Raw genomic sequence first — 15,440 nt, forward strand, 5'->3', positions numbered from 1 at the left:
AGCTGCTGTGAACAGTAGAGATGTTTTGCAGTATATCAAAACAGTTGGCTCCCCCTAACCATGGCAAGTAGCTCCTTAGAATATCTTAGCCATGGTCAAGAGATGAAATAGTTTATTTCTTGAGTAGAGTTTCCTGTTTAGACCAGAATTAATGCCAAAGCATGAGTGGAGCTAGTTTAATACGTTCTTCCAGGCTCCGTAAACCTAACTCAGCGTGGCAAAGGAATATGGGGAGGCTATTGGGTGCAGATAAAAGCCTTCTCAGGAACACATTTTCTTTAATCTGTAAATGCTAACCCAAACCCCAGCTCTGTACGTCACCGTGGAGTTGCAACTAGCCTCAGATGTTAATCATGGCGTCCATAGGTTTGGAACCCATCTTCCCATTAATTTGAAGAACCTCAACAGTTTAATCAAACCAAGACTATCTAATCCTAATTACGTGTGACCATATGCCTTTACAATAAAACGGCATACCTAAACAGGTTAAGGTTGGCCATCAAAACGTTTTGCACCGTTAATATGATGCATCCTCAGGCAAGTGCGTGTACCCAAGTTTCCAACCAGTTCACTAAGATCCTGCCCATGACTTTACTTGTTGAATCACTTAATGAAATAGGGCAATAACCTTAAGGGTCTGCTCTGCCACCCATTTTTAATATGGGAACTATAATGGAATTTTACCATGATTTTGGGGGATCAGCTACGCCAGTACAAGCTGAGACATTTGTCAAAGTTATCTATAAAAATGTTCAGCTGGCACTACATCCGGACCTGGGGCTTTATTTCCTGCTCTGTTCTATTGCATGTCTCACCTCTTGCAGTGTGGGAGGTTCTAGCTCCAGTCCACCCCCAACGATTTTGGTTAATACAATGTCATAGACGCTATCTGATTCAACACCACTATCGTACACCTTAGAAAAGTGTTTGGCCCATTTAAGTGGTGGAACTGTGACATCTGCAAGGGTATTGTGGGTGTCTCCAAAATAAGGGTTGTTGATCGTTTTCCTGAAAAGACAAATCATTTCTTACACTAGCTTTGAGCAATTTTTGCCAGACTTCTAGCTTGATGGCAACCTCCCTATGCGCGATTGCTTGTTTATAGTTGTCTGCTGAGTCGCACAACTTCTCTGTCCAGTGCTACCTGCTTTACAGTAGAGACAAGGTCCCTGCGAGCCTTTGAGCACTTTCCATCAAATCGCCTTTGCAGCTTGGTCTTCCCAGCCAGTCTCTCAGTAGTCAGCATTTCAGCAACTGAGTGACAGATTCCAGCAAATGCCTGCAGCACATGCCTAGGATCTAATTCACTATCCAGGAAAACCATTACCCACTCCGTGTTTTTGCTACTAGTTCTCTGAGCATAGCGTGAGAGTCCACCATGGTCCATTTGCATAGAATACCAGTGTTCCCTTTCAGATCTAAATGCATAGTGGCAAGTGCGTCACCATTATCCAAATCAACAGAAACCCCTAAGGGGTAATAGTCACTCAAACAATCATGCAGTATTGGAAGTTTGATGGCCTTGATCTTATATTGTTGAGGCAATGCAATAAAATCAATAAGGCTGCCTGTACCTCTTCCTGTGAAAGTGACATACAGTTACAGGGTGAGCTTTTAAGATTAGTGGCAAGAAAAAAAGAATACTTCCTCAAGATGGAATTCAAACTGTCACTTCATGGGTTATGTTCAAATGTGAGTGATCCTCAGTGTCACAACCTATCTCCCGGCACTTATAGAAATTGAACTGAGCCTACAATTAAACTCCCCTCCCCAACTCACATTAAAATTTATACTAGACTCAGAATCCCACTAAAAGACTGCTTGTGGGAGTTCGCTATATCTGTATTGTTGGAAACAAAATTAATAAGTGTTTTTCTGGATTTATGCAAGAAAGTAGAAAATGGAGGAATCAAGGTGCATCTTATTAAAAAAAAAAAAAAAAAAAAAACCTGCCCATGGTAGTTGAAATTAAGGGTAGCAGACCCCCTCTATTATGGTCCCCTTCCCCTTTGAGTTTGCAGCTGTGATATGCATAGAGAGAAACAAGTCTGTGAACTACTTCACGCGCCCAAGTCACTTGTAAATTGAAATTCTTAACTTTTTCCATCCATTCAGCATTCCCCACCTTGCTAGAAAGGCCAGCCACATTCCAAAACATATATTTAAGATCGTATTTAAGTCCCGTAGATTATTCAACAGCATCCAAAATTGGGCCAGAACGACCTGCCATGACAGAATTAATATTGTAAAAAATCATGTGTTTGTTAAGCCACTGGGGAAACTGGACTCTGCGTCACCTTGACCAAGGACGGTCATCTCTCTGGTGCTGAAGCAAGAGCTTAGGGGAGTCTTATCTAGACATTCATTCACCCACAGAATATACGCCAGTAATGGGCCTTTCAGGGGTGTGGCATTTATTAAAATATCTACTTGTCTATGGGGCAGGTTACTTCTTAAATCTACTTGTCCTGTAAAAAAAAGATCTACTTGTCCCTTTGGTGCCATGTAGTGCGGCGACAAATTATGGCAGCGATCTCAAAATATAAGAGCTCTGATAATAGCCTCGCTGATTATGTCAGGGCTAGGACTATAGTAGGGCTTGAATACTTGCAATTTCAATCCCTACTATAGCAATTTCCTTATTTTGCCACCTTCCCGCAGAGCTAATTACTGGGGCTGGAGGAAGCAGTAAGCAATAGTTCAGGGGCTGGAATGCCTTTCAGTCTGCAAACCTACTAACTTGCCCCATAATGAGAGAGGTTGGAAATTTACTCCCGACAAGGGCAGAAGTAGAAGTTCTTCAGGTTTGGAGGGGAAAAAAAAGAGGTTGGAGGGAATGTGAACTTGTAAACGCTCAATTGATTTTCACATGAACAATTCTACACATGCATATTTGCTCATGCTAAAATACACTTCATAAATATTTTCTAGGAGTACTATTTCCTGGTCTACTACAGTAAGTTCTTGTGAATTCATGAAAGCCACTAATTCAAAGACATAGACCATGGGTGTACTTTAGTGACATTCTTTAAGAATTGGGTCCCAAATCAGGTCTGGTGTTAAGACATTTTGTCTCCGATTCAAGAAAGGGGGCTTCGCATTGTAAAGCGCCACTTTTCTTGCGCCCCCCTAATGCTACTATTTAATATACAGCGCACCTTGGCGGAATTAGGTACAATAGTGTCAAACTTTTTATGCTATTGTTGTGCTTTGCTCCTAGCGTCAAAACGTCTGACGCTAGTGGAGCAAATTGCAAGGAGGCCTATTGATTCCAAAGGGTGCGTCCTTTTAATGTCTGCTTTAAGCAGGTGTTAAAAATGACACAAAAAACGGCACAATGAAATCTTGTAGACTTCATTGTGCCATTTTTGTGGGCCTCATTGTGCCAGAACACCCCTTTGCATACATTATGCACGGCGCATGCATATTGTTGCACAAATGGTCACAAAGTGGCGCAGTGCAGTGATAAGGTGCAGTGTTTTTGGCAAACTAATGCCACATTAACATCAGAAAAATTACGCTAATGTGGCATTACATGGCGCAAGGCCATCCTTAAATTTGGGCCTTTGTTTTTTAATAAACATCTATTTCTCTATCTTTTGGCTGGCTTTACTGTGAGTGATTTGCATTCTGCTCTTCTACAAGGAGTATATTGGCACACATAGTTATGTGCAGTGCCAGGAACCACTGCAGTAATCAGTGTCGTAATGAAACTGGAGGTGGCCCCCCCTACAAAGAATATGGAGGGCCCCACCCTCCAGACTAATTCAGGGCAGGTGCTGTGCTGAGTGGGCCCCCTGGAAGGGGGCTGCGGGGGCTTTGTTATGCCACTAGTGGCAATGTGTGCTTTTTGAGACCAAAAACGTTTTTTTTTTTTTTTTTTTCTTTTTGCCAGTGTTTGTTACAATTGTATGGGCCTGGCAGCTCCCACAACAATAGTGTTACAAAAACCATGTCAAAAAAAGGCACGCATTGACAAAACCAAAAGACTCTCACAAATGTCAGATTGGTTGGCTTTGCCAGTGCTGGTTTATTTTTATGCTTCCTATAATCTTGTTGAAAATGGTTACACTGAATTTCCATTAGGAATATTTTTTGGAAATACTAGCATGCTTTAAAGAAATAGCATCTTTCAAAGAAGCAAAACTTTTTTTCCTACTTCCATTTTTTTCAGAACATTGAATTTTGAAAGCAAAAAATCACTCTTGCTTACAAGCTGCTGCAAACATTTGCATCTAATCAGAGCATTCTGGTAGTATTAGACTTAGTCTTATACTGTTAAACTTTTCAAACAAGTGTGTACGCTTTTTTTTTCCCACTGTAGCCACTGCCAGTAGTGCAGTGTGACCTTTAAAACGTTTATTTTCAGCGCTCACCCTAATAATGAAGGCTTTTAATTAATGAACCATAAATACAAGTTCAAACAGCATTCACTTTTGGAGACATATTACCTCAACTGCAGACAATTCCCTTCTCTGTAAACTGGCAGCCAAAGGGTTTGTGCTGCAGGGGGTTAGGCCTACTTGTCCCAAGGACAAAATAAACATGAAAACTTGTTGCCCTTGACCTCAAACAATATGTCTCGGGCAATAGGAATTCCACATCCCTGGGCATTTGTTTGTCAGTCACTTGTTCAAGGGGCGTGAACCCTTTATATATTGCAATTGTAAAAGGGCTGTGAGCAGGTGCTACACGAGTAGAAAATTGTAGTGCACTTATTTCAGTAGGTTTGTAAGAGTAGCCCAATGGTGCCACCATGGTGCATCTATAAGGGAGTGAGCAAGGTCAACCTTTCCAGCAGAGTCTCAACATGTTTGTTCCTAAAATTGATACCTATTCAGTTGTCCGCTCATCTTTTGGACTAGGTCCTACCCAATGGACCCGTTGCACATTGATTAAATTGCTGAATAGAATTTCACAACTGTGTGTTTCTAATGGATTATCTTGTCTTTTATCAGATAGTCATCCTCGCCCTGTAAGGGTTGAAGGCAGAGCATTTTTCAAAACGGTGTTGCTTAGGGTGGTAGCTGAAGGACCCTATTAATTACTCAAGTCCAAGCCCTGCTTATGCTGACCAACTCTATCTGTCCTGCATTGGCTTATGTCTGCTGTGTGAGCATTTCTCGGATGGTCCACAGCCAACGTAGCGCTTGCTTTTGGAGGCTCATTGCGCATTGATAAAGAATTGATGGACCCTGAGTGGGCTTTGTTTACTTGGCATCCACTCTGTGATGCGGCGTTTGTCCCTGCACTGGATGTTACACCATGTGTTTTTTTTTTTTTGGCACTTATAAGACATCAATAGAGCGTGCACCCTTGTTGGTCAGCTTAATATTACCCTGATCAACTAAGATTTTCAGTTAGGAATATATGTTTTAAGAACAGCCAGCATTGACTCAAAGATTTTGGTCAAGGCTACCTGAAGGGCATTGATGAATAAAGCACTTGTTGAGTCCTCTACATGGGAGCCCTTTTCATAATTCATAGTTGACCAGAGAGACTGTAGCAGTTACAACTTTACCGGAGCTAGCAGGCTTTGTGGTGCATGTGACTGTTTGTCTGGCATTATTTCTAGCTTTGAGGGGCGTGGTAGTATTTTGATCATTCTCAGTGCTGTCGTCAATCGCAAGGTCGCCATTAAATACACATGGGGTGGAGGCTTCAGGAGAAATTCCATTACTCGTGTTGAGGCAAGATATGCGAGAGCCCACTGAAGTACTCAAAGCTGCAGTTGTTTAAAGAGCTGTTGTGTTATTTATTTTTATTTTTTTGTGGCCCCCAGCCTCTCCTCAAAACAATGACGTTCACTATTAATTGCTCCAATGGTATTCGTTAGAAAAGTCGTGATGTTAGCAGTTAATTGGCTCTCCTTGGAGGTCACCATTGCAGATTTTCTTTTCCCCATCTGACCCTACTTTCAGTACAGAATTAATGTTGAAGGTGATCAGTGGTGTAAAGGGGCCAAGAGAGATGGCCCAGCCTAGCCTTGGTTGGCCGCAGACTGGTGCGAACTGCCCTGGGTGCATCCCACTCCAGCCCTGTGCACTGAAATGCGCTCCACATGTTGGAGGCCTCCTCCTGGGCTCAGAGGCAGCTGGGAGCTGTAGTCTATGATATGACCCCAGAAAGAAGTCTGCACAGTTGATACGGTCTCCCGTGCCAATGGGAGCCCAGCACTCGGAAATGCTCTTACCGGATGTTTGAGCCCTACTCTTGGGCTTCAAGGCAGCTGGGGGCTGTAGTCCCTGGTATGGTTGCAGAAAGAAATCAGCACAGCTGAAATGGCATCACGTGTTTAATATTCAGTTCCATCGTGTTTTTTGTTTTTTTCTAAACTTAAAGCTCTGGCATAGCCTTACAGCTGGAGTAGAGTCCATGAATAGAGGCTTTTGTGTTTTCATGCATTAGACCTTTACCTTTAACTTCTGGAGCATGGGAGGGTCTCGATCTCTATATTTTACTTGCCAAAGACTGCCAGTCCCTGGTAGGCGCTGTGCTATGGTATTCTAGTCCAGCATCAAGGCTTCTGCCTGCACAGCTCTCAGCATCAGCCAGTTCTCCTCAGTGCCTTGGGTGTGCTGTGCACTGGGAGACCTTGAAAGAGTAAAGAGATTAAAGAAGTCCATGAAATGTTTTCTCTCAAAAGCATGTCCGCTGCGGCGACGTGCAGTTGGTGTGCCAAAGGCAAGCTCGTCTGCACCTGGACCAGGCCAACACCAGAAACCCTGGCCCTATTCACCACCACAGATAGTACTTCACGGATCTCAGTGCTCTTGACCCCGGACGCAACAACTGCTACCTCGCATCACTCCGCCACACAGTGGGACCCTTCACCTGCACCCACTGCCGATACTCCTCCACCCCAGGACTGACTGCCATCACTGCCACCAGCTCCTTGCTGACCAAGACTGCCTCGGAACAACTCAAGTGCATCCTGTTCAACACCAGATCGCTCTGAAAACATGCAACAGAAGTGTGGCATACCATCTCTACCCTTGCCACTGGCATAACCTTCATTATCGAGACCTGGGTCTCCCCCGTCTCGGCCCTGGACATCACCATGGCAACATACCCAGGCTACAAAATGAAACACTGCACCAACAGGCACAGAGGTGGCATCTCCATCATACACAAGGAATCATTCACCTGCATCGTCCCCAATGACCAAACCACACCCATCATGGAACACATGAACTTCCAGCTCCATGTCCACAGCATCACCATCAAAGGCACCCTTGCATACAGACCACCAAGACTAAGAACTGGCCTCAGCGATGCAATCACTGGATTCAATGGAGAACGGGGTGATTAATTCAAACACTACGTCTTCCTGGGAGACCAACGACCACCTGAACTACCCTACCAACACCAACTCTATCGATCTACTGGAAAGACTGGACAACATCGGCCTTAAGCAGCTGGTCTTGGGCCACACGCACAAAGAAGGACACACGCTGGATCCCATCTTAACGTACAGCAACAGAATCCGCTACAGCCACACTGCTAAACTCACCTGATTGGACCACTACACCATACACTTCACCCTTTCCAGATCCCTCAGCACCTATCCCATCCCCCACACTGAACCCTTCCACTGCTGGACCAAGGTCACTTAGCAGCAATGGACCAAAGCCCTCATCACCTCACAGCCCAACATCACCACCAACTTGGAACTGGCAGTACAGAACTTTAATGACTGCATCATCAGCAACGCCAACCTGGTTGCCTCAACTAAACCAGCCAAGACGCACACAACCATCAAAAAAGCCAGCTGGTACACCCCGGTACTCAGCAAATCAAAATGAGAGTGCAAACAGGAAAGAAAATGGCCTACCAGCAAGAACCACGCTGACCAAGCCACCTTCAAAACTGCCTTCAACAGCTACCTTCGCCAGATCAAAGCTGCAGAAAGAGAACCTTACATTTCTGATTGAGAACACCACCAACCAAACCAAGGATCTCTTCACCATCGTCAGTTTGCCTGCCCATCAGCCTTTGAAAGCTCCATGCCCGCTTTTACTCCCCCCACAAGAACTCTGCGATGCCCTTGCAAACCACTTCCACAACAAGATAGAAACCATCTACAGTAACTTTGTACTCCAATCCCCTGACCTCCCCAGTATCCCATCAACCTCCACCGCTGACCAAAAGCTCACTGCATGGGAACAACTGAGCAGACCGAATACAAGAACTCATGAGCTCCATCCACTCGGGAGCTCCCACCAACCCCTCCTCCACATGATCTTCAACCTCGGAAGAAATTAGATCAGCTGCCAGCTCATCACCATCCTGAACGCCTTGTTAACCACAGTCACTTTTCCAGAATTCTGGACCCACAGTGATCAGACCCCTCCTAGAGTAGCCCTTTGCAGACCTCATAGAGCTCCAGAATTACTGCCCGATTTCTGCTCCTGTTCCCTGCCGAAGTCCTAGAGAAGGCCATTATCCTCCATTGCACCGAACACCTGGAGAGAAACCACCTACTAGATTCCCCACAAACCGCCCGCCCCCCCACACACACCTCCCAATCAGGCTTCAGAGCTAATCACAGCACTGAGACAGCTCTGATCGCCGCAACAGACGACATCCGCGCCCTGCTTGACAGAGGAGAAGCAGATGCCCTGATCCTGCTTGACCTCTCCGCAGCCTTCAACACCATCTCCCAGCACACACTGATCAACCAACTATGCCAGAATGGGATCGGACGATGTGCTCAGATGGATATCATCCTTCCTCACGGGCCGCACACAGACCGCGTCCCTCTTCACCTCACAGGTCCAGCCCACCATCTGTGGCGTCCGCCAAGGCTCCTCCATAAGCCCAACACTCTTCTTGTCTTGCCAAGATGACACCATTCGCAGACATTGAGATTGCATGACATCAACATCTTCTACGCTGATGATATGCTGCTCGTCCTCTCGACTCCACCAAGACGAAGACCAACTTCCACAACTGTATGAAGAACGTTTCTGCCTGGATGAAGGACAACTGCCTGAAGCTCAACACAGACAAAATGGAGTTTCTGATCTTCGGCAGACACTAAACCCTATGGAACGACTCCTGGTGGCCAGCAGAGCTCAGACCCACCCCTGCACCGAAAGTTCACACCTGCAAACTCTACATCATTCTCAACAACAAACTCCATGAAACTCCAGGTCAGTGTGGTTTCCTCAGCCTGCTGCTACATGCTCTGAGAGATCTTTAAGTGGCTCCCCGTCAGCACGAGGAAGATAGTGATGCAGGCCCTCATCACCAGATGCCTGGGCGATGGCAATGCGCTGTGCACAGGCACCACCACCGAAGCCATGCAGAGACATCAGGCGATCTAGAACGCAGCTGCCAGACTGATCCTCATCCTGCCCAAGAGAACCAACATCACCAGGCACCTGAAGGAATTCCATTGACTGCTGATCCAGAAAAGATGCCACGTCAAGCTCCTGACCCATCCCTACAAAGCCCTCCATAACCAAGGACCCTCCTACCTGAAGCACTGGCTTCACCTCCTCCAACAGACCAAGAATCTCCGCTCGGCACAATTCGCCCTTGGAAAGATATAGTCCATATGCTGCTGCCACGCCTAAGGATGCTGCTCCTCCCACCTCGCCACCAAAGCCAGGAACACCCTCCCCCTCCATCACCTCACCCTCGCTGACCCACTTCAGAAAGGGTCTGAAAACCTAGCTTTTCGAATGAACACCTGCAGCAAGCGCCTGGATACCCACTCGGGTGACAAGCCGCACTATACAAATAACGCCTGATTGATTGATTGATTGAAAATACACAGAGTGGCAGTGCATGCCACCAAGAGTTGTTGTTTGGCAATTCAGCATACCCCCACCTGCCTGCCCACCTTACATACCAGCAAGGTTTCTGAAGCAGCTAGCTGCTTATGTGTAGCACAATAATAAACACATAGTGCATTTGTACATGGAGTCCTTCAATGCTCATCTCTTGCTTTAGTCCCCCAGGCTATGCTGTATTTTTTATATTTTTTTCACTAGTGCCACAGCAACGATTATTGGTATATCAGGCGATTTTATATTTTGAAACTAACCACAGTAAAACAAGGGGGTTCAACTGTCCATTTATTATTTCCTTTTTCAACATCTTTTCATTTCGCCCAAACTTGCTCTGGCCACTCTTGAAAACAATTTAGCCTTTTTTGCTTTGAAACAGGCTGTGAATAATTTTGCTGTGCAGAGTGCAAGTTTTGGAACTTAGTCTTTACTGCTATATGTTCCTCATGCAAAGATCATTACATTACATCCCTGCAAGTTTCTAGTCAACACAGTGAAATGTTTTTTTTTTTTTTTTCGTTTTGTTTTTTTAAATCTGCTCCTGGTGGGAGTCTGACCTTTTGCTCAAGTCACAATTGTTTTGTTTAACCCAACAGAGCATGGATATAGAACGACGTGTAGGAAGCACCAATGCACAGATCCAAAGAAACCTACAGAAGTTTGAACCCAATGACCTCAACTATGAGGACAGGCTCCAGGAGGAGAAGTTTGCATATGATGGAATCAACTTCAACCTTGTGGCAGATTCTGGTAGGGGTTTTCTTTTAATGTATTTATTTAGTTGACAAAAGTAGTGATTGTTTACCTGCTATTGAAATGTGATATTCTGACGGGTGAGAGCTTCTATCTGTAAGTTCCTGTTTCTAATGAGAATATGTGGGAAGAATAGTCCCAGTTAGCAATAGCAAATTTAGATCATCACTACTGCACCTAGAAGTACTTATCCTCAGTCTGCTTAAATTGCCAGGTCTGAAGTGTATCCTGTCATAACTGAAATCCAGCAAACACAGCATCTACTCACCCTGCCTTCTCCTTTTTAGTAAAGAATATAATTTCCCAAATTAACGCTTGGTGACTGCATGTTCAAGTTTGACGATCATAGACTGCCAAAGAACCCATTTGAATGTGTGCTGTGATACAGCACCAGTAGCACCATCCTCCTTACTAGAAAATCTGCACACATTAGGTTAATATCCTGTACAAAAGACAAGTGCTCTGATCCAGAGACCATTTACCTTTTACCTTACTGTTTGGGAACATTGTTATCAGAAGTAATTTGTTTGTCTTACGAGAGACTTTAAAATGCCCCCCTGGTTCTAGGAACTTGGGTCATGACTAAATCACCTGTTTTACCTCCTGGATTGGCTTTCTGGTTTTGACCTGCTGTTTTAGTGTTTTAGACACAATAGCAAGTATTTGGAGTGTTTCTTAGCATGATGTATTTTCTCTATTTTTATGCTCACCCCCACGTGACATTGATCAACTGGATTAATTGACTGTGGATTTAATATAAGAAACCACATTTTTCAGTGGGTCAATTTCATTCAGTTTAATGGATAAAGGAATACAACAGTTAGAGTAGCATGTTGAAAATATGAGTTCATTTGGAAAGAAGGGCACAGTAGCGCAATGTTATGTACGCTTACTGCCAACATTGATATGTTGCAATTTGGCATGCTGTAAAGATTGCTTCTGGCCTTTCCTGGATAATAGGTTTGTAGTTTCAACCATTCATTGGCGAAGGCAATACTACACATGGTGTGTACTTAATCAACTGACAGGTACTCTGAGATGAGGAGTTTAGGCTCCTGACCCTCCTGACTCTCCAGGGTAACGTCACCCAGAATCTAACTTTAGCCCAAGACTGTTAGTAAGCAGGGTTTCTTCCAGATCACAATTAAAACTCCTCACACCTGCATCAATGTCCAGTCAAATATATTAGTTAGAACCTATATAAAATATTGGAATAGCAGAGCAAGGGTACCTTTTAAATCCTCTACCCATAACTGCTCCGAAGCTTTAGGCCGCTTATTTTGTAATCTTCTGTGCTGATCCTGCGGAGCTTCTTCTGAGATAGAACGGGCCAGTGCATACCAGGCATCACAGGTACTAAAACATGTATGTAGAGCATATTGAGTGGCATTGAGATGGAGCAAGTGCCTTAGACACAAGCATCCAGGATAGTTAAGCCCTTGGACCGGTTGCCTGTACCCATCCCTCCTTGAGGAAGTGACCCCTTTCAAGAGAAGTTCAACACCAGTTTCTGCTGTTTGCTTTTGGAATTTCAGTATGCCATCTATCTCTTTGACTGCCTGGAATTCTGGACCTTGTGAAGTTTACTGTTATGATTTGGTTCTAAAGTAGATTCAAATGGACCTATATCTCAGTACTGAAATGTCATGGCTGATTTCACATTGTTCCCTGTGGCACTATTTTCCTCAAGTATTGTGTGCTTAGAGGTAGATCTTTTTAGGCCCAGATTATTTATACTGGAGCCTTGCTAAATTTCCTTCACTGCTGGTGGACTATGTCCTCCTTACTATCTTACTGTTAACCCTATTGCAGTTTCCCTTGAGGACTCAGTGCAAGGGAATCTGAAGAGACTATAATTTTCTTGTGCACATAACTGATGAGTAAGTATCCACCGTGGAGCTCTAAGTGTTGGATGAAGTCTGCTAGTGCTTGACACAACTCCTTGTGGAAGCTACAGGTTACCTGGGTAAGCAGGACTTGGGGAAGTGTCCCTCAGAGAAGTTAAGCTAATGCTGAGTGTTTGAGCACTAGTTTGAATCCTAGGAGGGTGAAAGTCCTACCAAGCTTTCATAAGTCCCGAGGTGGATGGCTGCCTAATGGTATGTATTCTGAGGGATGAAACTCAAATTAAACAGAATTAAAGATAGCAAAAATATTACTTTTTTAAAATTAGGTAAACAAAAGCATTAGCAAATGGTAACACAATCGATTTTTCAGTTCATTGTGTTTATCTTATGCTAGATAATCCTACCTGTGAATTCTACCTTTTTTTTTTTTTTATATATATCCCCGGCTTCATATAAAGCAAAACCCCTCCATTGCGGAGGGGATTGAGTGAGAGGGAATGGTCCACAAAGGCTTGAACCCTTGGTGGACCCTCAGAGTTAAGTGAACTCGAGTCAAAAAGTGACCCTGATGTAAGAGTTTATAGTGTACCAGGGATAATTTCCAATTTGGTGGTGCACTAGAAGGTTCAAATCTGTTGTTAGGAAGGCCCTCACACAACTACCTAGGTGTCATGCTGCATCCTTTGGCCTCATTTGTCAGATTATTTTAAGGAAGAATGGACTTCCTAAATGGTAGAAAGCCATTTGTGGGAGGCTGGTGGAAGAAAGACGATCCAGGAATTAAAATTAAAATCTACAAGGTGTCTCAAGTAGGCCTTCATTTACAGAATACAGAGGAGACTGTTAAAATAAAGTGGCTGATGCGTTCTGATTGACATCTTTCTGCTCTGTGGCTCGGTGTGGTCGGTGGCATTCGTCAGAATAGGGTTCTTGATTTATGTAGTTATAGGAATGTGGCCTTATGCATGATCACCACCCAAGTGTTTTTTTTTTTTTAACTGGTGCTGCTGGTTTTTTAGCTCTGCACTGCAATCCAGCCCCAGTGCATGTGCTATGGCCCCTTTGTGGAATTGACTAATCTCTGATGGGTGTAGTTAACTTAATTATAATTATTGCTTACTTATAAGACCGTAGCATATGGTACTCTGGGTTCCCAGGGTTAGTAAGGTAAGCATCACTAGTGAACTCCAGCACATGTTGTACCACCACTGTTATGACACAGTGAAAAGGTGGCTCTAGGTCTGCCATTGCAGCCTAGTCGGGCCGTTTCTAAGCTGCCAACTCGACATGGTGAAATAACCCTTTTATCAGGTTCAAATCTTCCATTTAGCATCCATAAGTCACCGCTAAGGAATGAGTTTGAATCCATAAGGTGCTGATATTAAAAAGAGGGACAAATCAAATTTACATCTTGTGTGACTTGGCTAACTTCCTTATGGGACCACCGAATATGGTAAATCAAGCTATCAAATATCTTGTTTCATTGAACCAAACTTATTGTTGAAGTTGGATTTAAGGTAATGTTTAAAACAAGGTAACTCTAGAATGTCACCAGTTTGTTACCCCGATTTCTTGTAGCCCTTTCTGAATATCCACAACTGTTGTCCCCAAGACATCAGGCTGCCCTGCTGCTAGAAAGTATGAAGTACTCCCATGAACAGGGAGCAAAGAGCAGTTTGTGGGAGGTGGTGTGACCTCCTCCAGTCAGATGAATACTGGACTGTGGCTGCAGATGGCCTGGCTTCAAAGAGGCTACTCCTCAGTGAAGCAGATACCAAACACAGCTCCAGCCAGTGTGAAACAGTTTGAAGAGAAAGAAAGTTTCACTGAGAAGTTAATGCTTTGTTGGCCAAACTATGACAAAGGCCATACAAAAAGGTACTGCGCTGCCATACAAAATAGTTATACATCGTTCAGAGCGTTGGCACTAAAGGCAGATACGAGGTTTACAAAGTACAATCAAAGATCAATGTATTGTACAAAAAAACCAGTTATGAATGGAAGCGCTGGCTGCCAGAACAAGTAAAAAGGAAGCATATTGCTGTTACGCTTACCAGAGTGTTAAGTGGCGCGTTATGACCTCAGCACTTGGCAGGGAGCCGCATGGAGCAGCATTGAGGTTGTGCTTATTCTGAACTGTCCAGTTCCTGAAGAGGCACACCACTAGAGATGCTATGTGGCAGGTCAGAACTCCAGAGGTTTCCGTAAGTGACGGGGCTTCGATGTAGACCATGAAGATCAAAACCCAAAAGACTGTCCTGAATGACCCGGAGGCCGATCCATTGCAGGACTTGGTGATGATGCAGATTCTTCTGAACAGTTGACAGAATCTAAAAGAGCTCCACCCTCTGTGCCAGCCACTCCCATGAACAGTTACAATTCTGCCGCCTTAGTGAAACCACTTCCACCTTTTGAAACCGCCAAAAAGCAAAATATTGGCGGTTGATGGGCTGCTGGACTAGAGACATTTGATAAGGATTTCATTGACTCACCTGAAGCGGCTGATAACAGAAAGATTATTAAGTATCTCAATCTTGTTGATGGTGTGAAAGAAGTTAAAAAAGAAAATACTGAGAACTGACAAAAGTCACATACCGTCAGATTACAAATGCGTCGAATCTCAAGTTCAGTCCACTACCAAATGTTGATTATGAGTGATACGTTTTCAGGAAGAATGTCCGAGTTAGTGAAATTATCGATGAGTTTGTGGAAAGACACGATGCACCATCATACACTAAGTTCAACTAATTTAATGCAGAAGAAGCTATGCATTTCCGGTTATTGATGGATGCTTGTCCTATTCATTGAGATGACGAATGCTGAGAGAAACTTAGTCTGGAGCAAGTGTTGATAGCTGCCAAAGCTGAGAAGTGAGCTGAAAGACAAGCTATTGGCATTGGCGACCGGAGGTGCCCAGGGTGAATCACTAAGCCGAAGCAAAAGACTGAAAGACACAGTGATCTACTCCCATAAAGTTGTTTTAGCTGTGGATTTGTTTCCACATGAAGGAACTTGTCTCACCATTGGACAAATATCTAAAGCT

General features: G+C 44.1%; 1 protein-coding gene across 2 annotated transcripts in view; it reads left to right on the top strand.

Annotated features, from left to right (window-relative positions):
- ESPL1 (extra spindle pole bodies like 1, separase) overlaps window positions 1–15,440 on the top strand; it is a 434,914-nt gene that overhangs the window by 65,784 nt on the left and 353,690 nt on the right. For both annotated transcript variants that reach the window (XM_069230952.1, XM_069230951.1), the window contains exon 10: window positions 10,394–10,547. In XM_069230952.1, coding sequence (XP_069087053.1) covers window positions 10,394–10,547 — 154 coding nt within the window. The remainder of the gene's footprint in view (window positions 1–10,393; window positions 10,548–15,440) is intronic.

The sequence above is a fragment of the Pleurodeles waltl genome, chromosome 4_2 (assembly GCF_031143425.1).
Source record: "Pleurodeles waltl isolate 20211129_DDA chromosome 4_2, aPleWal1.hap1.20221129, whole genome shotgun sequence".
Lineage (NCBI taxonomy): Eukaryota > Metazoa > Chordata > Amphibia > Caudata > Salamandridae > Pleurodeles > Pleurodeles waltl.